The sequence below is a fragment of the Hermetia illucens genome, chromosome 3, assembly GCF_905115235.1.
Source record: "Hermetia illucens chromosome 3, iHerIll2.2.curated.20191125, whole genome shotgun sequence".
Lineage (NCBI taxonomy): Eukaryota > Metazoa > Arthropoda > Insecta > Diptera > Stratiomyidae > Hermetia > Hermetia illucens.
In genome coordinates, this window is record NC_051851.1 from 78,183,960 (window position 1) to 78,210,871 (window position 26,912).

The 26,912-nt window shown below is 42.2% G+C and overlaps 1 protein-coding gene across 1 annotated transcript in view; it reads right to left on the reverse strand.

Annotated features, from left to right (window-relative positions):
- Positions 1 to 25,640, reverse strand: part of LOC119652529 (probable multidrug resistance-associated protein lethal(2)03659) — a 36,802-nt gene extending 11,162 nt beyond the window's left edge. Inside the window, exons 1-4 of the mRNA XM_038056730.1 lie at positions 25,333 to 25,640; positions 11,204 to 11,434; positions 9,246 to 11,105; positions 3,331 to 3,667 (exon numbers count right to left, since the gene is read on the reverse strand). Of these exons, the coding sequence (XP_037912658.1) occupies positions 3,331 to 3,667; positions 9,246 to 11,105; positions 11,204 to 11,434; positions 25,333 to 25,412 (2,508 nt within the window). The 5' untranslated portion in view covers positions 25,413 to 25,640. The remainder of the gene's footprint in view (positions 1 to 3,330; positions 3,668 to 9,245; positions 11,106 to 11,203; positions 11,435 to 25,332) is intronic.
- Positions 25,641 to 26,912: the final 1,272 nt, after the last annotated feature.

Genomic DNA, 26,912 nt, shown 5'->3' on the forward strand with positions numbered 1-26,912 from the left:
CTGAAGCCATCCACAGCACTCCGCGACACCTACAAGAGGGAAATGGATGCCACAATAGCCGCAGTCAAGAGAGGTCCTGGAGATGGAGCATCAACAAATGATCTTCACAACCACCTGAAGAACGTTAACATAAATACGGCCACAAATATACTTGGCCCCAGCCGCAATAAAAGTCGGAACGGCTGACTTGACGATGAATGTAAGCTAGCAACGGAACGGAAGAATACCGATTTCCGAGTAATATTGCATTCTCAAAGAACGCGGGCACGCGCAGAGGCTTATCACGAACTACGGCGAGCGGAGAAACGACTTGTCAGACGGAAAAAGGAAGTCTGGGAGAACCAACCAGTATGTGAACTCGAAAAGTACAGGGAGCAACCGCACCAGGCACGCAAGTTTTACCAACAAGTCAGCAGGATGAAACCTTATACACCTCGATGCTCATCCTGCCGAGACAAAGAGGGAAATCTGATTTCCGACAGAATGGGCATATTGGACCGATGGGTTGAGTACTTTGATGAGCTACTGAACATCCAGAACATGGGTGAGTTGGAGGTCCCGCCAACTGAAGACGACGGACAAATACTGCCACCACCAAGTTTAGGAGAAACAGTCCGTGCAATTCATCGGCTAAAAAATCATAAGTCGCCAGGAGCCGATGGAATTACAGCCGAATTGGTTAAATATGGAGGCGACCAATTACACCAAGTGGTTCATCAACTTGTGCTCAATATATGGGACAACGAATCAATGTCTGACGATTGGCAACGAGGCATTATCTGTCTCATACATAAAAAGGGAGATATCACACAGTGCAGCAATTATAGAGGCACCACGTTGCTGAGTAGCATCTATAAGATATTTTCCGCTATTTTGCTAGGCCGGATAGCTTCATTCTCCAGGCAAATAAGCAACAGATCAGATCAGGCAAGCGATGGAAATAGTGATGGAATATGAACATCAGTTGCACCATATATTGATCGACTTTAAAGCCACCTATGATAGCATAGCCAGGGTAAAACTGTACACGGAGATGAGAGAATTCGGTACGCGACGGAACTAACAAGACTGACTAGGCTGACCCTGACCAATGTGCGAGGCCAGATAAAAGCAACAGGATCACTTTCAATACCATTCGACATCAACAATGATCTACGACAAGGGGATGCCCTACCATGCGTTCTCTTTAACCTGGCCCTCGAGAAAGTGATCCGTGATGCTGAGGTAAATGCAAGAGGTACGATCCTCTTTAAGTCCATGCAACTACTGGCCTATGCTGATGATATCGACATCATGGCAAGAACCACCCGAGACGTACAAACTGTCTTCATCCAGATCGAGTAGGCGGTGCGAGATCTTGGACTGCACATCGATGACAGCAAGACAAAGTATATGCTGGCAACGTCAGCACCAAAACCCCACTGGCCAAACGGGAAGAATAAAGATAGGGGAATACAACTTTGGGACCGTTAATAATTTCTCCTATCTAAGGTCGAAAATTACAACCGATAACAGCTACGATGATGAAATCCGCGCACGGTTATTGTCAGCCAACAGAGCCTATTTCAGCTTACAAAGACTGTTCCGCTCGAAACGTCTCACCAAAGGGTCAAAACTCTTACTGTACAAAACAATGATCTTGCCAGTCCTCATGTATTCCTCGGAAACTTGGGTTTTTAGCAAGAAAAATTGCGAACTCTTGGCCGCGTTCGAGAGAAGAATCCTCCGAAGAATTTTTGAACCCCTACATGAGGATGGACGATTCCGCACCGTATATAACGACGAAATCTACGAGCGATACCATGACCGTCCGGTTGTGGATAAAATCCGGCTCAATAGGTTACGGTGGGTGGGTCACTTAATCCGTATGGATGAGGATGACCCAGCCCGGAAAGTCTATAAGGGCAATATCTATGGTAGAAAAAGAAGACGAGGTAGACCCTGCCTAAGATAGACCGATGGCGTAGGTCAGCACGCCAGACAGCTTTTACGAACGAACGAGCGAACGAATTCGATTATCAATCAGTATCTATTTATTTATTTCTTTGATTTAACGGACAACAAACAGAGTAACCCCAATTAATTATTTTCCTCAGGAGTTGGAGAAAGCAAAAATCTTATCCTTCGTTTAAAACTACTTAAAGTAGAGAAGTTTAAAGGACGGAGCTGTTCTGCGTTGTAATTTCGGCAAAGGAATCGGGGAATGAAAATAGACTTCGAGCTCTGCGAAGGACACGTTGAAAATGTCTGCGCTACGTGTGTTAATGAGACGCAGGATGGCAGGTGATTTCGTCAGCGGCGGAGCAGTCCATCAAACCGGAGGAAAATTTAAAAAATGTGCATAGATCCAGATAGGATCTACGTTGTTGTAGGAAGGGAAGGTTCAGAAAGTGGAGGCGGGAGGGGTAGTCCACACGAGAGAAGCTTTTCTTAAAGAAGAGGGAACGGGGGAATTTACGTTGCACATTTTCAAGGGCAAGACAATCACAGTTACGGGAGGGTGAACAAATTACGGAGCAATACTCGAGGGTATTCCTCACGACGGAATTGAAGAGAGCTAAAGAGGGTTGGATGGAGTCAAAATCAGAGGAGGAGCGAAATATAAAGCCTGACAATTTTGCTGCTCGATTGATGACATCGAGGCAATGGGTGTCAAAGCGGAGTTTATTGTCGAAAGTGACTCCGAGGTCTTAAGTGGAATTTAGGCATGGTAAGGAATGCCCGTTAACAGAGTAGGAGAAAGAAGTGGGTGAGGATTTTAGGGAGTAGCACATAGAGTGACACTTTCTGACGGTTAGCGCTAAACCATTTGTCGAGCACCAACAAACCAGAGTGTCCAGGTTTCATTGAAGGAAAATACAGTCCATAAGCGATATAGCGGAAAACAGCTTAAGGTCGTTTGCATAGAACAAACAGGGACAAGTAAGGAGGGGAGGAAGGTCGTCAATAAAAAATAAAAATAACAAAGGGCCCAGAATAGATCCCTGTGGGACGCCAGAAGAGGGTGAGAAGGAGCGGGAAGTACAGCCGTAAAAGGAGACGCTGAAGGATCGGTTAGATATGTAAAAGGCAAGCCATAAAACAAGTGGTATGGAAACGTTTAGAGACGAGAGTTTGGATAGAAGTGTCTTGTGATTTACAGTGCCGAAAGCTTTAGCGAAGTCAGTGTAAATGGTATGCGTTTCTTGCCGTGATTTTAGATGAAGAATTTAGATTTAGATTATAGTATTATATTGAGTATGAAAGGTGGAACCTCAAGTTAAGTTGGCGGTGAAGTTAACGGTTTTTTTTTAAGTTGGTATTCAGCAGTTATTGATAATATGAACTTACCCCAAAACATATAAGCATCGAATTCGGTAGATTACAATCAATTGCGAAAATGTCCCTCGAAAAACGATTCAAAATTCTTCCTGATGAGTTTATGTTGAAAAATTGCATGGTGGCCCGAGCGATTCTCCCAAAAAGTCTGTCATGCAGCTTTAAAGAGACGCGAAGGCACATCATAAAAAACCCATAGGTCCTTGCTAGGAATAATATTAGCGCTAAGCCCAACATTACTGAGTAGATGGTTACGAATGTTTCCCGTTGTTCCTGGTGCTCTCCATTTGATGCAGTGGCAGAAAGGACTTCTATGTTTTGTATTGTAAGACTTTGCTCCCAGTTTACCCTAAAAAGATAATAAATATTATAGTTCCAAAATTAATGCGAAAAATAAAAACTGATATTAATCTTCCAAACTCTAGTCAATATGATTCGACATTCTGCAAGCTCATAGAAAAACATTTCGAAAGCTTAATAGACAAGAAGCACCTTGATTTCCGATGTTAACCTTCGTTTAATGGCTAGTTCCATACTCTGCGAATTATAGATGCGCAACGCATGCAATTCAGATCTCGATTGTATATATCACACACAAGATATCTTGTGCTAGATAGAATTGCCAAGAAGTCCGAAGTCCGACATATTGTGACCGATAATATTTCTTTTTGTGATCAAGGACATAGTTCACTTTGCCTTCTCTGGAGGAGTTCAATGAACCATGATGACTAAAATTTCGAACCCTGATAATAATAACATGTCAACGCGAAAGTCAAACACCAGTAAAAGAGATGAAAGGAAGAATTAGTGGAATGTACTTTTCATGTAAGGGACGATTTTGATATTGACAAAAAATATGCCAATAAATTCACAGGAAAATTGAACGAAACCAAATTCCTAGCCAGAGCATGTTAGCTGGAACTGCTTAAGAGATTTCAGCAACTATATACAAGGATTTTTGATATATTTAGGTATCTACCTAAAAAGTGTGGTCAATGCGCTCAATGGCTGAAAATTAGTACGGTCTCCAATTAAGTATATGAGAAAGGTCTACCCTTCGCTCACAGAAAGACAATTGTAAGTTACGGGGGAAGTTTTGTTCCCACCATAGCATCAGATACTTACAGATCGGGCCTCATTCATAAACAAGGACAGAAATTCCACAAAAAATCAGCTACAAATAGAGCAGAGCAGATCTTAAACAATTCGAAAACCGGAAATCCCGCGTTTCAGGCAGAAAAGCTACGGAAGATTCTTTTCTGTAAAAATATTTGGCTACACGATGGTTCGATTTGCACCATTACACATAGCTCGCATATACGCGTTGAATATATCTGATATTCAATTCGACGTGATTTCTTAGCGAGAAGTAGTTTGACGCAAAAGGGCTACTTCGATCTGCTATAATAATTGTACGATTTCCACCAAACTTACCGGTATGATGTTCCATATTAAAGCCTGTATTACTAGCTTATTGTTAGAACTAGGATAAATATATTAATATAGCATTATTATCTTTTTTTAGGCATAGGGCGCCACATAGTTCCTAAAAATGGGTTAGTTCACCCTTCCGTAGCTCCTGTACTCTTCTTCTTTCCAAACAATATCAAAACTAGGACCTGCTGCGTAAAGTACTTTTTGCCCTGGAGGTCCTTCTGGGATTAACCCCTCTCCATCTGCACATACAGATGCAGGCAAGGAAATCAATATTCAGGATGGCCGGTAGTATGAGTGAGGCGGGGAGCTGCCTAAATCGAAGATTGATATTCTTTCTTGGCGGTATCCCGAAATACTGATACCAAGGGATAACATGACAACGAGGTTTCACTGCCATAAGAAGTTTGAAACACGTTGGAGTAACAAGGCAAACTCACAGCAGATGGAGCGGGTGCCGGTGTCATTGGTCCAAGGAAAATGTGCTTTGAGCCAATGGGCAGGTACACTAGCATATTTCAGGCGGAAATATACGCCATATACAAATGTGCCTCCTTTAATCTGCAAAGGAACTACAGTGGGACAGTATCCGGCACTTGTGTAAAGTAGGTCGAGGCTTCTGGGAGAACATTTAATATCAGATGCAAAGCTGAAAGATCTGGAAGTAGGGAACATACTAAAGTTCCTAACGGTTACAGGCGTGCTTGAGATACTATGATCAATAGGTACACTATAACCAGTAAAAGGGGCACAATAGTTCTTCAAGGACGCGGTGCGACTTTCCCTTAACAGAATAATAATAATAAAGTACTCTTCGATACCTCCTTCTGACACACTAAATAGTTTTCCATTTCACAAATGAACACCTTTCCGATCTGGATCAGTAAGCACGAAAACAGAAATCATTTTCGGAAAGAAAATCGTCTTATACAAGGATATCCCGTTATAATGCGCATCGATGGTACCTATTGTAAAAGTTTTCACACTAACTTTTCAATAATAAGTCTTCACAGGGCACATGTTGATAATAAGTTTAATTATTCCACTTGCGTCACTAAGAAAGTTATTATAATATACAACACCACCAACGAGTCACAACAAAAAGGTTAATGATGGCTTTCGGAATATTAGGAAATTGCTATATCAAAATTTTGAAATTTTTGTTTGAATTTTAGAGTTTTGGAGAAGATAAGGATTCTGAGAAAAAAAATAAAAGTGATCATTTAAAAAATTAATTGTTTTGCATAGTTTAGTTTAGTTTACTGGGAGAGCCGCAGCTCTGAGCAGTCAGGGCATTATTAGGCCCATTGTACTATCCCCGTAAATCGCTTATTCAGTGACTTTCCGCATGAGGCGTTCGCAGGCTTTAGTGAATCTCAGCACATTCTTCAGAGGTAGAGAGTGTGCAGATTCTTCGTTAAAGAAAACCTTGCCAAAGTATCTTCGTCTGACATCTGAGGAGGCCGGGCAGCTGCATAAAAAGTGCAGGGCCATCTCCTCCTCCTCCACACACAGCCGAAACCACTACCCCAATCTTTTCCACATGGTAGTTTAAGGAGCAGTGTCCAGTTAAAAGCCCTACCAGGGTTTTCATGTCCCACTTCTTCAGGGACAACAAAAATACCGCTCTAGTGGCCCTGGGCTGTTTCACATGGATTTTCGCCTGCCGGCAAGAGTCCAAATTTCTCCAGTCGGCTACGTGAATCCTTGCAATTTCACCGTTTAGAGTAGACTTGACAGTAGATGGTCGGATTTCAAGAGCTGGTTCTAGCCCCACCATTGTAGATCCAGCCCTTGGCGAGCCTTATTACCAACGATCTTAGAGTGCCCCGGCACCCACATCAGGAATGTTTCGTTCAATCGACCAAGTTTCAGCAGCACCTGATGAAAACTTCACACCAACTGGCTTGATATGTCGTTGCTATTTAGTGCTGATAATGCCGCCCGACAGTCGGAACAAATTCGAATGGTGCCTATATGTGTCATTGGCTGCTTTCCGTTTCATCTCCACGTGAATGGGGGGTAAATTTAGGATAGCTTCAAGTACCGCAGTCGGCGTAGTATTCATTCCTCCAGAAATACTTAGGGAACCAAGTCTCTGAATCTGCGTTAGCTGCTTCCTGCTGTTAGCAAAGTTTAGTCTTGGCCACCAGACAATGCATGCATACATCAAAAATGTGTTTTATTATGCATGTATACATCCAGTATATCCATTTTGGTGAAAGTCCCTAGGTCTTAATAATCGTATTCCTACAGCACCAGAGCAATCTGCAGGATTTCTGATATTGTTCCTGGTTATGGTACTTCCACGTTAACTTGGAGTCGAAATGTACTCCTAAATTCTTGACGGTTTGTGCCAACTGGATTTCCGCCCCTGCTAAGGTGGGTAACGTATAGTTGCCCCACCTGACGTTCCCAGTGAACATAACTAGTTCAGTCTTCCTAGCGTTCACCGTGAGTCCATTGCGGAGGCACCAACTGTGGATTTCATGCAGAGTTGCATTCAAGCGGTCACATACTGTGTCCGCAAACTTGCCGGTAATTTTTAAGGCTAGGTCGTTCGCAAATGCTTGCGCGAAAACTTTTTTGTCCTCCAGTAGCCACAGGAGGGTATCCATTACCAAGAGCCATAACAGTGGAGAGAGAACCCCTCCCTATGGGCAGCCCCTAAGACATCCTGCTTCAATAGACTTCTGGCCGATCGATATGTGGATTTTTCTTCACTCTAGCATGTGCAGGATCCAACTGATCAGCAGCGGTTCGATTCCATGCTGTCTTCCCGCATCACAAATTGCCGCGAATGAGGCATAATTGAAGGCACGTTCGATGTCCATGAATGCGCCTAAGGCGTGTGCTTTTTCGAACATTGCCTTTTGAATTTTTGCCGCAAGTTCATGGAGTGCTGTCTCGCGGGATTTGCCGTTCTGGTAGGCGTGTTGCCTATGGTGAAGTGGCCACTTAGGAATGTGTGTATCCCTTATGAACCGATCTACTAGTCTTTCTAGTCTTTTTAGCAGAAAGGACGTTAGACTGATCGGTCGGAAGCTTTTTGCGTCTGTGTTGGTGAGTTTCCCTGGTTTGGGAATGAATAACACCTTTACATCACGCCATTTAATTGGAATATAAGCGTGTGCTAGACATGCGCGATATACGAGTATATTCCGAATATGTAGCACAGGAATGATATCATCTAGACCTACAGACTTGTATCTATGGAACGAGTTAAATGCCCATTTTACTCGCTCCATTGATACTACTTTGCATGCCAAATTCCAATTCCTTGGTTGAGGGCTGCATGCACCTGATGGCCCCGAGATTAGATTTTGGATGCTGCCTGGGAAGTGCACTTCAAGCAAATGGTTTGCTGTTTTTTCATCGCTTTCTGTGTACCTCCCATTCTGTAAACGTAAATAACCCTGTTTCTGGCTAAGTTCTTCAACCAGAATCCGCTTCAGCTTTGAGATTGCGGCAAGGGAGTTAATCTCTTCGCAAAAGCGTCTCCATGATGATCGTTTCGCCGATCTTATGCTCTTCTTTAGAGTCTTCTGTGTATCTTTATAGCAAATCCAGCTAGCGCCTGAATCACACTTCAGAGCACAATTGAGGAGCGACAAGGATGCTCTGTTTTCCTCTGTTTTGTCAAATCCGAATTCCACCACGGTGTTTTACCCTTCTTTGGTATCTTGCATAAGTGAATCTCTGGATGGAATTAGTGGAATGTGGAATGGCAATTAGAAAATTAGGAAATTGGAAGCAGCTAAGCTAAAAATTCTACATATTAGCAAATGAAATCTTTTTTCAGCTTATCACCGGATAAAACGAATAAAATGTTGCATGTAGCGAAGCCGCGGACACTACAGGACAACTGGGTTTCCGAGACTTGTGAAAAAGACAACTGACCAAAATCAACGCCGCCGTTGCTGTAACCTTTCTCATGTTTACCTGAGTGAAATTATGCGGCGTTTCCAACGATTAATTATCTGAAATAATAAAAACTTGTTGTTTCTTTTTCGTTGGTGTGAATATTTAAGCAACAAATTGCAATCACAAAAGCACAGACTGTCATTGCTGTATTTGGAATACAGCGGAAAAAGCTTCATGCACGATATACCGGCTCTCTTAGGCACAATGAGCTTGACTGTGTGAGCATAAAAATGTACTACACAAGGAGCAACCCGACCCAAAAATCTGAAAAAAATCACAAAGCTGCCCATGTATGATATAAGGAACCTCAAAATAACACCCCTTCCCGGGAATCTGTTCAAAAAAAATTAAATGATAATAGTATGTAACTATCTTTCTTGAAATTGAATCGAAACCTTCACCTAAGTTCATCCTAGAATCAGATATCTGACATACTAAATGCGTATACATTATGAGCTACGGACAAAGAATAAGAATATTTCCTTACATAATAAATATACAAAATCTGAAATTCTAGACTTTCGCAAACAGTGTATTAAGAAAATTCAAAATATAAAACATATACTCACCACTCTGCCAAAAAGTAATCGACCCCCGATAGTACAATCCTTGCAGCGACGAACAAAGTCAATATCATGTAAAACAGAAAGCAATTGTCCATCGCCTTGAAATATGACTTATACACTCCAAATCCCACAGATCCTGTGGCCTGCTGTTCCTGCCTATCATTACCGTTGTCTTTCTCAAACTTCTTCATTGGAGATTCTTTAACAGTAGCCTCTGCGTTCATATCATCTGCTTGACTAGTTTGTTCTGTAGGCGCAGCATAATCTGTTCCCAAAAATTTAAGACCATCCATTATTTGAAGTTCTTCAAAGCTTCCTTGTGCCTGAATTTCACCAGCGTTCATGAAAAGAATGTGCTCTACGTTTTTGAGAAATTGAAGTTGATGTGTAACGAGGATACAAATTTTGTCCTTTAGGAATTCTTTGATGCACTTGTCGAAAATATGATGACCAACATGAGTGTCAACTGCTGAGAGTGGATCATCCAAAAGATAAATATCAGCTCTCTTGTATAATGCTCGCGCTAAATTCACTCTGGCCTTCTGGCCACCACTTAAACTTATGCCACGCTCGCCCACTATAGTCTGATCACCATAAGGAAATAAATCAAAGTCACTTCGCAAAGCACATATTTCTATAACTTGGTGATATCGATCTTGATCGAAGTCCTCTGTGAAAATAATATTGTCCTGGATAGAGCCTTCAAATACCCAGCTTTCTTGGCATGCATAACTTATACTTCCATTTATAGTGACCGTTCCCACCTGAGGGATGAGTTCTCCGATGACTACGTTCAGTAAAGATGATTTACCGGCACCTACTGGACCAATCACAGCCATTAGTTTCCCTGACATGGCTCGAAAAGTCAAACCTTTTAGGATTCCATTTTCGGTGGTGTCTCCGCTCCAATTTGCTGTGACATTTTCAAATATAACAGATTTCTCCTTACTATTTTGGTAATGTTTTCTTGTTAACAGATCAGGATTTTTGGGTATGTTGACATTACTTTGATTTCCAAGCAAAAACTGTTCAGCTCTTTTCGCAGAAACATAAGTCTGAGCCCAGAGTGTTATGGATAGTGGCCATAACTGAATGAAAGAATCATTCAATGCATTGAAAAAAGTTGAGACCATAAAAACCTTCCTTGCCGTCAGGGCATTCCCTAGAAGGACATACGAAACTAAGCTGAGAAACACTGAAACGCCAGAGATCATGTATATGGAATTTAAAGCCGCCTGGACATAAACTCCTCCTCTTATAGCAGATAGTTCGCATTTTCGCACTTTAGCGATAACGGTAGCAAATGGTTTTTCCCAAGCGTACATTTTGATAACTTGAATTCCTTGAAGGATCTCATTCATAAGCTTTACTCGTACATCAGTTCTTGCTGCAGCTTTTTGCCTGAAGCTTGCTGTCTTCCTTGCAGCTACTCCTTGAGCAGGGAGAAATAGCAGCATAAATCCAACTCCAATAAATGCTGAAATGCCTATTTCAAGATACATGAGATATCCAAACAGAATTGTTTCAAGGGGTCCCCGAAATAATTCGTTGATGTAGGTCATTGTCAAATCAAACGTCGTCAAGTCGTTCGAAAGGATGTTGATGGCCCTTCCGCTCATTCCATCGTTCATCGATGATTTTGATAATTGTAAGATTTTTCGGTAAATTAGTCCAGAGCACCCAAGTCTCATTCTTGTTCCTATCATGTAGGAATATAACATGTAAGGATTGAATACTATCACCTTCAATACTAAAGGTATGACCACTCCAACTGCGTACACCCAAGCCATCTGGTTACTTATGTTCTCCTGACCGGGAGTGAAGTAGGAAATGAGTTCACCTAGGCTGAGAACTTGTACTACTCTGAAAAGATGTTAGAAAGAACTTGATTAGGTACCAAGTTCAAGGATAGTAAAATACTAGGCACATTGTAAAGGTTTACATAGAGAAGATATACTTACTTGCATCCCGTTTCCAGCACACAATAAAGTACTCCCATAATAATTAGCAGAGCTCCATAAGCCCGAAATAGCATCCGAAAAATATTCGGTTTTTCCCTCGCCAACTCATCATTCCATAATTTGAGAAATTTGTTAGTCAAAGGTTGACTATTAAGTGTAGGCTTATTGTCGTATAAATCATCTTGAGTTAGTGGTCGTCGATATCCTTTCCGGAAGAGATCTTTCATCCACCTTGAAAAGAAAGAATAAATATTCCAGTGTCTTAAGCATGAAACAAAGAGGCTTTTTGAAAGTATTCTGACCGGCGAAGTTTCCAGACTGTATACTGTGTTCAGGGTGGAAGGGCGGATAGAAAGGCCTTCAATGCAAATCAGAATTGATATTGATACAGAATCACTGTGGGGCCACGGCTATTCACCATCCACGAGAATAATATCGATGTGCCCATAATGAGTTAAACGAGGTGCGAGAAAAAAGCCAAGCAGAGCGAAACCCACTGTCATGTTCTTGAGAACATAATACTCGATAAATATAAGGCGAGCTATGGATGCCTGGGGTCTACACTAAACCTGAATGCTACATTAGCATCAATCAGGACCCTCTCAAGTTTATAAATCTATCAAGCAACAACGGAACACAGCTGAGAAGGGCAAACAAGGAGTGGATTCTGCTGTTCTGAAGAAACCTCCTGCAGCAACTAACAATGGGAGGATTGGCTTACCGCCAACTATCTAAAGGACTCTACATAAAACAAATAGGTGAAGCTCTCATCAAGAAAGAATTATTACAACTCAATATGGATAGCAACATCGTAGAAGTTAAAGAGCGAATGACGTAATGAGTAAGCAGAAAATGAGGAAACATAACGTAGTAGAAGACAAAGTAATATAGTCCGTAATATTAAAACAGGCGCGGGAGGCATCCGCCGCTAGTAAGTGCTACGCCGTGGTGACCCTAGATGCCAGGAATGCCTTTAACTCGGATAATTGGAGTTGAATTAAGGGCCCCCTGGTTAAACTGGGTGTCCCTGGTTACTTAGCTCCGATAATCGAAAGTTACCTTTCATATGCGATTATGGAGAGTCCCTAGAAGCACAGCGGCGGACAACGGCAAACTCCTCACGGTCAAGTTAGGTAACCAATCCCAAGCGGTATTTAAACGACAAAACTGTCTTATCAACTATAGATGTAACAACATACCTGCATGTGCACCAGGAGAAAGATACTTCGACGGAGACGGTAGTAACTGAATGGGGAAGACCAAGGAGGAAAATAAGGAAGCGAAGTTGAACGGCTTAGACTTGGATATTCTGCCACTCAAAGAAGTACCATGCTGGAGCAAAAGGAAGACATTCTGACGATGGAGAGAACCAATGGCCCGCATTAAAATAGCCCAAGTACACATTTACCATGTAAGAACTGCATTCGCAGTAATTGTGAGTCCAACCTCCATAAACAACGTTGGAATAAAGTTGGCTCAAGAACCCTGGGCGCATGGGCGGCAGATTCGTAGTCTACAAGGAGGTAGCACGCAGATACTTTGGAGTTTTTCTTACAAAAAACCAAGGACTTGCATCATTCTCAAATCCAGAGAGTTCAACGTTCCTGACCGGAGAACTTGCCGCTATTCAAATTTCACTGGAAGCTGAGGAGAGAACTCGGTAGTCAGTCGTGATATTTGGCTACTTCGCAGGAGACGACACCCGGATCCCGCCAAAGTTAGTTGTTAGAACATTCAGGAAGATGCTATCACTTCTCCTCGGTTTCCATGATAGCGGCCATCATGAAATCTGGAGAAGCAGGGACACCAATCAAAGGGCTGATATATAATATAGAGAACACGCCAACATTCGTGATCACCACTGTAAAAGAGGTACTAAACATAAATCTAGGGATTACTCTGATGAAAGAGCTATACAGGTGAAGAGTTAAGTCGGATCACTCAATAAAAAGATTCAAAATTGTACTCTCCTCAGTAAAGCAAAAATAAAATGGAGTTGTTCCACTGTACTAAATCCTATGTAATCTCTCTTGATGACAGGGCCCGCAGCAGGCCAACCAAGAAAGTACATCCAATGTCGTTAGAGACAACAGGATCGGATCGAGTAATAAGCCTCGGAAATATGCTAGGACGTCCCCCTCAATGGACGCGGCAGGACGAGCCCCGAACTTTGGACAAATGGGTAAGGGTTCTTCACGCATGAACGGCATCAGGATGAAAGTAAGTTAATCCGAGCAAAACAAATACGTATCTACAGGCTAAATGTTGACACCCTAACTAAAAAGACCGAGCAACTCACAAGAGCTCTTCAGAAAAGGCGCATTGATATGTGCGCTCTGCAAGGAACCCGAAGGTCTGGTGCCAAAAGCTAGGCCATAGAACGCGAGCGCAATAAAAATGGCTATAAACTTCTCTATTTTGGCACTCCACACACTCAATACGGTGTTGGCATTGCCATCTCAGAGGGTTTCCGTGATGCCATTAAAAAATTGGAACGATTGGATGATCGGCTGATGAAGCTCACCATTATATCAGCTGATCGCACTAGTCACTTCTTCACCGCGTACGCACCATAGACAGGTCGACTTGATGCCGAGAAAGATGCCTCCTGGCAACTTCTCGATAAAAAGACTTGTAACGTGCCTGCAGATGACTATATTATCATTGCCGGCGACTTTAATGGTCATATGGATTAAAAGACAGACGGTAACAGGTGCCATGGGGAAAGAGGTTTGGAGCGCGGAATGAGGATGGCGAGTGTATAATCGATTTTGCGAAGACCCATGACCTTGTACTTATGAATACATGGTTCATCAAACAATTGTCTCATCTTCCTACATTTTATAGTTGGAACAGTAAAACGCAAATCGCTTATATTCTCATAAGACGCCGACATTTTACCACCGTCACTGATTGCGAAGCCGTTCCCTATGAGACCATCGCACCTCAACATCGGCCGTTGATTGCCGTCCTGCGAAGCCACCGATAAACAGCGTGAGGAACGCACTGGCCCGCCGCGCATTAAATATTGGCGATTTCGTGAGAAGAAAAAAGAAATGATGTCACTTACGGGATTACCAACCATTACGAATGTGGGAAAATTGTGTAACCAAACGAAAGATACGATCCACAAACCACCTTCTGCAACCCTCGGGTCACCAAGCCAGGTAAGCGGTATATCAACCGAAATACTTGGCTTTGGAATGACGATGTTGAAATGAAGGTCTGTGAAAAGAAGCGCCTCTACCACAAGTTTCTAGACAATAAAACGCTGGCCAATTGCCAAATTTATAAGAATGCCTGAACTGGCAAGAAAGTACCCAAGTTTCAATATGGAAAAGAAAGGTTGTCCAGCAGAATGTTCAAATTACCGTCTGTCTCTCATGCCATGAAGATTTTTGATGCGTTCTTGACGATCGTATTCGCGAAATCTTTGAAATAACCGTGAATCAAGCCGTATTTCTCAAGAACTGTGAAACTTCTGATGCAATATACGCTGCGCGGTTACTCATGAAGAAACACCGGGAGAAGCATCGTATTTCTGGATATGGAGAAAGCGTATGACTGTGTGCCACACGAACTCATCCGGTATGCTCTACAACAACGCTTAGCACCAGAAGAGCTCGTGCGCAGGGTTCAATTACTCTACCACGATCCGAAAAGTAAAATTCGAACTGGCGGGTGTTCATCAAGGAAGCGCCCTCTCATCACACCTCTTTGTTTTTGTTATGGACACTGTCACACCGGATATCCAACGTCCCATACACTGCTTTATGCAGATGATATTTTCCTAGCATCTAATAGTAAAAATGATCTCGAGCAGCTTGCCCAAAAATTAAATGACCGTCTCATTCCACACGGTCTCAGATTGAATCTGAAAAAAACTGAATTTTTGACGACCGATCCCCATGAAACAGGCCCAGAACTGAGCGATTTAAATATCTCGAGTCAATGCTATCAGCCGATGGAGAACTGCGTTATGAAATTGTTTCACACATTAATGCAACCTAGATGGAGCAGCGTTCCACAACTGGTGTCCTTTGTGATCGGCGTATCAACGAACCTGTCAAATGTATAATAAAATTTAACGCAATGTCATCCATCCTGTCGCTCTCAATGGTTCTAAGTATTGACCGACTATAAAAACAATTAACAGCGTCTTGCGGTAATGGAGATGAAGATGTTGCGTTGGACTAGTGATGTGACATGTTTTAATCACATCTGAAATGAGGATATCCGCGATCGATATGGAGTGCTCCGATCGTGAAAAAACTGCGAAAGAGACATCTTCGCTAGTATGGTAACCCAATTCGTGCTAACAAGGATTTAAAAGTCTGCATCCGGATCAGGCATTTGATAGAGCCAAATGGTCGACCCCGCTTGTGAACGGAACAAAGACCGAAGAAAAAGAAGAACATTGAGAGCAACTCTGAAGTAAAATTAATAGTAAGGAATCCAAGGAGAACAGATTGGTCCCCTCTTCCTTCTTTCCGTTAAATTTTGTACTGTTCACAAGGGAGTCGGCTCATCGTGATCGATTGCGCCGTCTCGTCCTATCAAAGGCCTGATTTGAATGCTGCTATAAAATCCCAATCCAACATACCCGTAATGATTGGTAATCGCAAGTGAGATCATTCCTTTTTCCTTTTCGCAAAATCGTCACCATTTAATGCGCGGCGGGCCATTGCGTTCCTCACCTCAAGACCGCGATCAACGGTCGCTTTCGGGGTGCATGATCTGGAAAGGGTCAAAGACGGTCTCTTATGACAATATTTGCGTTTTACTGTTCCCGCGATAAAATGTTGGAAGATGAGGGAATCGTTTTATGAACCATATATTCATAATTCTAAGATCATCGGTGTCTGCGCTAGCCACACTCATTGCGCATTCTAAACCTTTTCGCCCTTGTCGTCTGTTATTTCCCCCACATAACCATTAAGATCGCCTGCAATGATGATATCGTCATCAGCAGGCACGTTGCAACTTCCTCGGCATGTCTGTGGTGAATACGCGGTAAGGAAGTCAAGAATCCTTGCACATTTCTCCACAGGACTAGGGCCCATTCTGCCAAGACTGAGGTGAACGCCCTAGCTTTTTTCTACACTTTATTTGTCTGATTCTCTGATCTCAGCATTTTATTTTTATTTTACTGAGGATAGTACAAAATAAATTGCCTCAAACCCTCAACCTGCTATGTAAATAACATGATGGAGTTTGGGTTTTGCTTTGCAATGCATCTACGTAATAATATGACTCACCTACCGGGAGGCGGAGACGTGACGTCAGGATCGAACAGGAACTGGAGGTAGTGATGGAAGTCCTCAACATAGTCATCATCGACATATATGAGCCGTCCGGATAAGAAAGTCCCGTCATCAAGGGATGTACTCTGATAGATCAGGAACTTAGCCAGAATGAAATCAAAAGTCCAAAAACCCTTCAATCGAACACAACAAACCGGGGACTGGCCAATATTCAAAACTCACTGACGACGTATAGTTACGCGATCAACAAAGCAAGGTTGTAACAGCATCGACCAAAGGGAGGAAGAAGAAGCAGCATAGGGAATTTACTACGGAGAACAGGGGTCATCTGCTTGTCTGAACTACCCTACGGCAGAAGGTAACGGGCAGAAGAGGAAAAAGGGGAATTGGAAACTAGCAAGAAATGTATGCTCGGAAGTTAGTGTAAGACAGGCTAATGAGAACCTTTGCACCACTGAACTCACACGGAGTAGATAGTTACCATGTATGAGACTTGTATGCCGTGGAAATAGAAAAAAAAAATTCACTGTTTGCGTTTTTAGACATTGAAGAAGCCTTCGACAACACAGAGATGGAGTGGAAAGTACCTTGAGAGTTGACAAACAGAAGTCCCAACAAATAGAAATTCAATTGTCATGAACACTACTCGAGCCTGGCCATGGGTGGGATGTTATCACCGCTAATCTGGAGTATGGTAGTTAATAAACTCCTAGAAGAGCTAACAAATACTGGAATGCAGGTCCGGGTTACGTAGGCGATATTGTTCTAATGTGTAGAGGAAAATATGTAGAATGATACCTTATCGGATAGAATCTAAACTGAACTAAGGCGGGGTTGCGCATCGACCCAGTTAAGGTCGCCATAGTACCATACCTAGGAAGCGCAAGCTTGATTGCCCGGAAACCAGATTACATGGAATGGAATTGGAACACGAAACAAAGGTCGAATATTTAAGAATTACTCTAGACCCAAAACTACTCCGGAAGGCACATGTTGAAAACATACGAAAGTGGTCTGAAAAGCTTCGATCTTTGCCCTGCGGGTGCAATTCTTAGACTAGGAAACAAAAAGAAGTCGTTTGAGACTAGATGTGATGAATAAGGAGGGTAGCCAAGCAGTTCAAACCGTAATTCGACTTTCGCCATGTCAACCACAGAGGTGAGGGACGGCGCACCGTTTTGGTGAAACAGAATTTTTTTTTCTTCAAATGTGGCCGTTTTTCCGCAATTTGTGCGTTTACCTTGTCAACTAATGATACATAGTATGCTCCTGTAATGATTTTTCCTGTTTCAAGATAATCGATTAAGATGACTCCATGACTATCCCAAAAAATACTCGCCATCACTTTCCCAGCCAAACAAACAGTTTTTGCTCTTTTGGGGCGATTCCCCCTTCGCAGTCCACTGTTTTAACTGTATTTTTGTTTCGGACGTATAATGGTGTATCCAAATTTCATCTACAGTAATTAATCGTCGCCAACAGTAGGAAATGTTCATCCGAACAAGTTTTTGGTCTCACGTCAGCAAACGCGGCACCCAATGCGCGAGCAGCTTTCTCATGCCTAAATCTTCATTCAAATGTAACAACACGTTCTTTTGACATATTCATGATCTCTGCTATCTCTCTCACTTAAATTCGACGGTTGTTTAGCTCCATTTGATGAACTTTAGCGATGTTATCGCTGCAGAATTCAGCTGCCTAAAATTTCACGGCGATAAATGACGTACGCAGCGTCCAACTCACCTTTGATTTGCGTAGGCCTATGGCTTTTTAAAAACAAATATTTAATGACAGCTCAATACTCGACTTTTACCATTGTCACAAAAACACTCACCTCGACTCACTTAAACGATTGTCAAGCAACAACTGTGCGTCCAAAATGGCTAAAATTTTGGTATCTGCCAAAAAATGCGGAACCACATTTCCTAGCTTTCATTGACAAGTGGTGCCATCTTCACGGTGAGGTCGGAAACTTCTCAGACCACCCTCGCTGCAACAGATTATAGGTACACAGTGAACTTAGCGCAACAGTCACGGAGTTACAAAAACTGCAAAACCAATGTACCAGCAGAGCAAAAAGGACATGTCTAACGGCGGATGTACTTCTGGGATAAACCCCTTTCCATCTTCACCTGCATATGCAGAGCAGAAGAATAATGTCCGAGAGTATCAGTGAGGTGGGGACCTGCATAGATCGAAGATAAATTGAAATTCTTTCTAGGCGGTATCCAGAATTAATGATACCAAGGCATAAAACGACAACGAGCTTTCATTTCGACATGAAGTTTGAAACATTTTGGAGTAACAGGGCGAAGTGGCAGAGCGTGGTGATGATATACGGATTATGCCAGCAACTAATTATTTGGTACACTCATGAGTCCCCACAACGCGCCGAGGTTACTGGTCCAATGGGTAAGCACACTAATACATTCCAGGCGGAAATATACACCACTGATAGATGTGCCTCGGAATTGGGTGCATAGAAAAAAGAGGATGAACGGCAGTAGGCCGGACCTACTAGGTGTGGAGCAATCCAGTGTGCTCAGGGGGAAGCGAACCCAAATTGTCAAATTGTTTAAACCTTACGAAGAAACGTTTTCGGACCATAGTGGGACACTGGTCATTGCCGGAAAAACTATCACCTGCGAAAACTAGGGATATCTACGGACTGTATACAGCGTGATTCTGTGAGGAGTGTGACGATATCTGCACACATTTTGTGGGGCAGTGTTCCGCACTCGTGGAAAGTAGGTTAAGGCACACGGGAAAATACTTAAAGGGGTCATCCCGTATGTCAGATCCGCGGAATCAATTTTTTTTTGCGTTAATTGTATCTATATATAGTGTAGAATATATGGGCAGTGATTTTTTGATATTCGGGGTCGTTCGGAAATTATACTGTTAATAATAATAATAATCGTTGGCACAACAATCCATATTGGATCAGGGCCTTGAAGTGTGTGAGAGCACTTCATTCAAGAGCATAACGGTACACTACAGAACACTGTAGGAGGCAATGTGGTCAGCATTACGCTCGCCCGAGAATATTACCCTGAGGCTGAGTCGGCTGGTACCCGACGTCAAATCACGAAACAAATCCCACTGCCGCCAGTGAGATTTGAACCGCGACCTTCCGTACGACAGCCTTGTGCGCTAACCACTCAGCTATCCGGACACTGATATAAGTCACATGCCAGATTTATGTCGATGGCCTTAATAAAGCTCGTATTTATCGGTCCGAATGAAGTTGGAATGACATCGCTAAAAGGAGAAGAATTGAATCCAAGACTGTCCAAATGTTTCTTCAAGAAACCTAAAGTTTATGGACTAGGTATAGCAGATTAATGGCCAGTTAAGGTTTTATGGCTAAAAATCGCATTCTACTTTTTAAATGCGTTTCTCTCCAAATAGCATATTGAAAACTGGCTGCTACCATTGCCCAAAATCTATCAAACCAAATTCTTTGAAATTTTCACGACTTATTCAGAACTTATTTATACGGTCCGTAAACTAGGTTAATTGTTATCCATTCAGTAGTTTTTTTTATTCATTAACGAAGCCTTAAAAAAACAACAAAATTCACAAAAAAAGTTTAACACGGCACCGAAAATTTTGCTTTTAATATTATTTAATAATCCTAGTTTGTGGACTGTAGTTAAGTCTGTACGTTAAAATGCCGTTTACTTTTTGCTTTAAGATGAACGCAGCGCCATCTAACGTGGCAGCAGGAAAACACCTTTTTTTTAGAGATGGATGTATAAATTGCTCTGGTTTTCAATAACCTACTATGCGATTAGGCTCGAAAAATTACTATGCACGCTCAAGATATAAATAAACCTATGGTGAAAAATTCGTATTTTTATCTTTATCCAGTTCTTCACAAAAAATTTCTAAAGAAAGCCAAAAAACGGCCCTTACACGGGATAACCTCCTTAATATTAGATCCCAAGTTAGAATACTTGAAAATAGAGAGCTTCGTCAACGTACTACGGATTATAGACTTTCTTGACATACTACAGTTAATGATTAATAGTCAGTAAAGGGCACAATAGTTCTTCTTGAGGGCAGTGCAACTTCCCTTAACAGTATTATTATTATCCAATGCCTGCCTAAAAACGGGACAAATTGTACCAACTGGTCCTCCAGGTTGGGGGTTGGGTAGGGCTGACAACGCTACACGGAAAACCGATGTTATGAAGCCACGAAAGGAGCCTCGGGCAGGATAGAACTTACAACGACGAACCCGGCAACGACAACGGATTAACGATTTGCGCATTTCCTCATGGAACGTGCGCTCCCTGTACAGAGATAAAGCTGATGACCAGCTAGCCGATACCCTGTCCCAATATAGGACTGATATAACAGCGTTACAAAAGATGCGATGGACAGGGACCGGTTTCCTTGAGAAGAGCCGCTACACCATATATTATAGTGGTCATCCAGTAAACCATGTGCTCGTAGTAGGTATCTTAGTCAGCCAAAAAATGAAACCTGCTGTTATCGGCTTTGGAAATATAAGCGAACGGGTATGCACTCTGCTCTTGCGAGGCAAGTTTAGAAATATAAGCCTAATTAACGTTCACGCCCCTACAGGGGAGAGTGCAGAGCCGGAGAAGGATGCCTTCTACGAGGCAGTAGAACGAACCCACGAAGTCTGTCCCAGATATGATATTAAAATCATACTTGGGGATCTTAACAGCCAACTAGGGAAGGAGCCCGTATTCAGGTGATACGTTGGCTCCCATAGTTTATACGAAAAAACAAATGATAACGGACTGCGGATTATTCAATTAGCAGGGTCACACGAAATGGTTGTTGGAAGTACCTGGTTTGCGCGGAAAGCGGTCCACAAACATACGTGAGCCTCTCCAGACGGGACCACTTTCAACCAAATTGACCACGTGTTGATCGACCGCCGCCACCACTCAGCCTTGATGAATGTCAGAACATATAGGAAGGCTAATGTAGACTCGGATCACTATCTCGTTGGCATGGTGCTCCGAGCTCGAGTAATAATACCACCAAGAATCCCCTCTGACAATCAGGTGAGAGTGAACACTGAAGCCACCCACAGCACTCCGCGACAGCTATAAGAGGGAAATGGATGCCGCGATAACCGCAGTCAACAGAGGACCTGGAGATGAAGCATCAACAAATGATCTTCACAATTACCTGAAGAATGTTATCATGGATACGGCCACAAGCATACTTGGCCCCAGCCGTAAAAGGAGTCGGAACGACTGGTTTGACGATGGAACGGAAGAGTGCCGCATACCGAGTAATATTGCATTCTCAAAGAATACGGGCACGCGCAGAGACTTATCACGAACTCCATCGAGAGGAGAAGCGACTTCACAGTCAGAAAAAGTAAGCCTTGGAGAACCAACAAGTCTGTGAACTCGAAAAGTACAGGGAGCAACTGCACCAGGGGCGCAAGTTTTACCAACAAGTCAGCAGGATGAAGCCGTTTACACTACGATGCTCATCCTGCCGAGACAGGGAAATCTGATTTCCGACAGAATGGGCATATGGGAGCGGTAGGTTGAGAGGTCTCGCCAACTGAAGACGACGGACAAATACTGCCACCACCAAGTTTAGGAAAAACAGGCCATGCAATTCATCGGCTAAAAAATCATAAGTCGCCAGGAGCCGTTGGAATTACAGCCGAATTGGTTAAATATGGAGGCGACCAGTTATACCAAGTGGTTCATCAACTTGTGCTCAAGGTATGGGACAGCAAATCAATGCCTGACGATTGGCAACGAGGCATTATCTGTCTCAAACATAAAAAGAGAGATATCACACAGATATCACACAGTGCATCAATTATAGAGGTATCACCTTGCTAAGTACCATCTATAAGATATTCTCCTCTATTTTGCTAGGCCGGATAGCCCCATACGCCCAGAACATCATTGGCCCATACCAAAGAGGCTTCACTCCAGGCAAATCAGCAACAGATCAGATTTTCTCTCTGCGGCAAGCGATGATGGAAAAACTGTTGGAATATGGACAACAGTTGCACCACCTGTTCATCGACTTTAAATCCGCCTATGATAACATAGCCAGGGTAAAATTGTACACGACCATGAGAGAATTCGGTATACCGACGAAATTAATAAGACTGACTGGGCTGACCCTGGGCAATGTGCGAGGCCAGATAAAAGCAGCAGGATCATTCTCAAGACCATTCGACATCAACAACGGTCTACGACAAGGGGATGCCCTATCATGCGTCCTCTTTAACCTGGCCTCGAGAAAGTGATCCGTGGTGCCGAGGTAAATGCAAGAGGTACGATCCTCTTTAAGTCCACCCAACTACTGGCCTATGCTGACGATATCGACATCGTGGGAAGAACGACCCGAGACATACAAACTACTTTCATCCAGATCAAGCAGGCGGTAATCGGTGCGAGATCTTGGGCTGGACATCAATGAAGGCAAGACCAAATATATGGTGGCAACGTCAGCACCGAAGACGAATCAACCAACAACATCAAACCGCACTGGTCAAACACAAACACGAAGAAGAATAAGGATAGAAGAATACAGCTTTGCGACCGTTGACAATTTCTCCTATCTAGGTTCGAAAATCACAACCGATAAAAGCTACGATGATGAAATCCGCGCACGGTTATTGTCAGCCAACAGAGCCTATTTCAGCTTACAAAGACTGTTCCGCTCGAAACGTCTCACCAAAGGGTCAAAACTCTTACTGTACAAAACAATGATCTTGCCAGTCCTCATGTATTCCTCGGAAACTTGGGTTTTTAGCAAGAAAAATTGCGAACTCTTGGCCGCGTTCGAGAGAAGAATCCTCCGAAGAATTTTTGGCCCCCTACATGAGTATGGACGATTCCGTAGCCTATACAATGACGAAATCTATGAGCGATTCCATGACCGTTCGGTTGTGAATAAAATCCGGCTCAATAGGTTTCGGTGGGCGAGTCACTTAATCCGTATGGATGAGGATGATCCCACCCGGAAAGTCTATAAGGGCAATATCTATGGTAGAAAAAGAAGACGAGGCAGACCCTACCTAAGATGGAGCGATGGCGTAGGTCAGGACGCAAGAGAGCTTTTAGGGATATCGAATTGGTGGACCTCGGCGCAAAACCGAGATGTCTGGAGTTCCTTATTAAGGCAGGCCTAGACCGGAAACCGGTGGTTGCGCCGTTGATGATGATGAATGTCATATAATTCACTTCCCGTACTTTTCATGATAAGTATTAAACTCCAATTGATTTCATTTGATTTCACAATTTGCGGATGTGATGACGGCGTCCATTTCATCTGTAAATCGAATATGTTTCCCTACGAGTCCAGCCGCTCATTTCAGCCACGTTTGACGGTTAGCCGCGGCATGCAAATGCGTCTATTGGTTAGCTGTGGCGCTCATCCGCCTAGGCGGTTGGCCGCGAGTACGTATTATATAAGCCGTTAAGGTCAGATATGCTTAGACTACCTCAGAAATAAAGGGGCAAAAAAATCAATGACCGTTCAGTTTTGAACAGACTAAATGTTTTAATAACGTGTTTGCCTTTTCTACTAACAAACGCTTGAAGGGTGTTAGTTCACTGGCAAATAATCACATGAATTGGTACTTTCCCTACTTATTCTACAAACAAGTCGGAATACCGGAAGCTCGCGCTTCGGGTATAAAGGTTTTGTGTTCATCTTATCTAAGAAATTCCAACGCACATTTTCCTATCCGTATATAGTTACAAATCCTACATACTCCTTCATATTTTTCCAAACTACGAGACATACGTCCATATTACAGCCGTAGATATTACGCTCACCCTAAACAAACCAACTGCCTATTTCCGAATACTGTACACATATATGCACGTATATCGATTGATCGTACCCATCTTTCCGATTTACTTCTTATATCTATTTGAATTAGGCACCTCCCGCAAAGTTCATTAGCACGCATATACTATCATATATACCTACATACACACATGTCTGGTTGGAGTAATTGATATTCTTATACAAATGACTAAAAACTAAAACAAAATAATTCTTTCCGACCCCATTCATAAGAACTCATTTCGTTGTGGTATTGACGAATTGACATGTGATGATGACGTCATGCAGGTTGTAGAGTGCACCAAATTCACAAAAAATTGTAAAGTTTCACCCCCTATAACTTTGTTAGTAATAGTCGGATTTTCTTCAAACTTGACCAAATTGTGCACCATGTTCTTCATTATATCTATGCTAAATTTTGTACTTCTGTGATGAACATAAGGGGGGTGGCGGGTAAATTTCTAAAATGTGGAAATATACTATTATTAACTTTATTTGTGCAGATATCGGAACCGGATATATTTTGAGGCCTAGATTTCACAGAGATGCACTACTGTGATTTTTTTCGGATTTTTCGGTTGGATAGGTTCTGAGAACGGGACCTGTTACACTTTTTGGGGGTCAGATTTTGAGCCCTCACTCCCCTATGTTTCACCCAATATCAAATATTGAACCAGTTTCGAAAAGTACTAATTAAGACCTTTCATTTGATACCCCACATGGCTACATTCTGTGAAAAAAAAATTTGCAGCCTCCTTTCACCTGTATGGGGAGCCCCCCTTAAACATAACACAAAATGGCGTCAGTTGCTGCATGTAAAGGGAACGGCAGATCATATACTCTTACCAATTTTCATGACAATCGGTCTAGCCGTTTCCGAATAAATCGGGTGTGACAGACAGACAGACAGACAGACAGACAGACGGACAGACAGACAGACAGACAGACAGACAGACAGACAGACGGACAGACAGACATCGAATCGATTCTAATAAGGTTTTGTTTCACACAAAACCTTAAAAAAAGAACAAAAGATAACGATCAACGTACCAAAAAGTCCACTGCGAAAAAATATTCGCCCCCACGACCGGATTGGCCTTTCGCTTATGATTACTTATATTTCGATTCATACTAAGAACTGCAGATCACTGAGGAAAACAAATTGCTTATCCCATTTCACAGAGCTTTCACTTGAGGTTTTCGCACAGGTTATAAATCCATGCGCGGCACCTTTAATTTAGTGCAGATACGTAAATATCACGCGAGAAAAGAAACAGATTGATCCTGACCCTGGCACTCTATCAAATGGAAAATTACAGTTAACTCATTTATATTATTTTGAAACGCTCAGAACAAAAGTGAATTCAAGACTGGCCCAGATATCTTCTAGTTTCTCCAGTATCATTGAATCCAGTATTTCTACGTAAATAAGCCGGTTATCACCGTTGTTAAAAAATTAGATAATTCTCAAAAGCGCAATCTCTCTTTATTTCAATAAATATTTTCTTAACAAGCTTATCTGAAATCTAATAGTTTGTTGTTCACGAGTATGTGCTCCTCTGTCTGGTGGCAGCATTTTATGAACACAATTCAAATATTTAATTACCTTTCTCTGAGGAGGAGATACCTTTAATTTCTTCAAATTTCAACGGTCACTAATGATGATAATGTACAGTGGTGGAAAAAATAATAGGGACAAGTAAATTGTTCTCATTATTTAGCATTTATTCCTTTAATGGTAATATAAATGTACGAAATAATATAAGTAAATAGAAACATATAAGAAAACTTACAAAATTTAGGGTAGAAAAAGAGAGACAACCGGCTTCCCCTTCATGCTCACAAAAGTGTTCTTTCTTTAAATATAAAACAAGGCGGAAACCGAAAGCTTCACACTTCAGGTAAAAAAGGTTTTGTGTTTTCCTATGTGAAGCGCATAACGCAATTCATTGGTTGATAGCATTGACTCGAGCTATTTAAATCACTCAGTACTGTCAGCGGCAGTTACCTGCCCAGAACTGAGCGATTTAAATATCGCGGTTGAATAGCCAATTGAGAAAAAGATGATGTGAGGAACAGTGAGTGAATAACAGTTCCGTATGCACATAGTTAAAAATTTCATTGCCCTCTATTTTTTAGAAAGCTATTTAAATAAATAACTTGATGGCAAGCACTGTATTGATAATAGTCAACCTCGTACACTTCACACTCAGAGTTTAACATTATTAGCAAATGTGATGTTAACCTACAACAGATACAAACAAGTTAGAATACCGGAAGCTCGCGCTTCGAGCGTAAAGGTTCATCTTATGTGAGAACACACACACATTTTTCTATCCGTAAATAGCTACAAATCCAATACATTCCGTCATACAAGCTATATGTACATATTACAGCCATAGATAATATCCTCACCCTAAGCAAACAAACTGCCTATTTCCGAATACTGTATATATATATATGCACGTATATAAATTGATCGTACCCATACATATTTCCGATTTACTTTGTGCACAAAAGCATTCATATGTACATATATAGTACGTATATTAAATACCGCTGGTTTAATGTACAAATATTCCTACCTGAATTAAATACTACCCGCAAACTTCATTAGCATGCATATACCT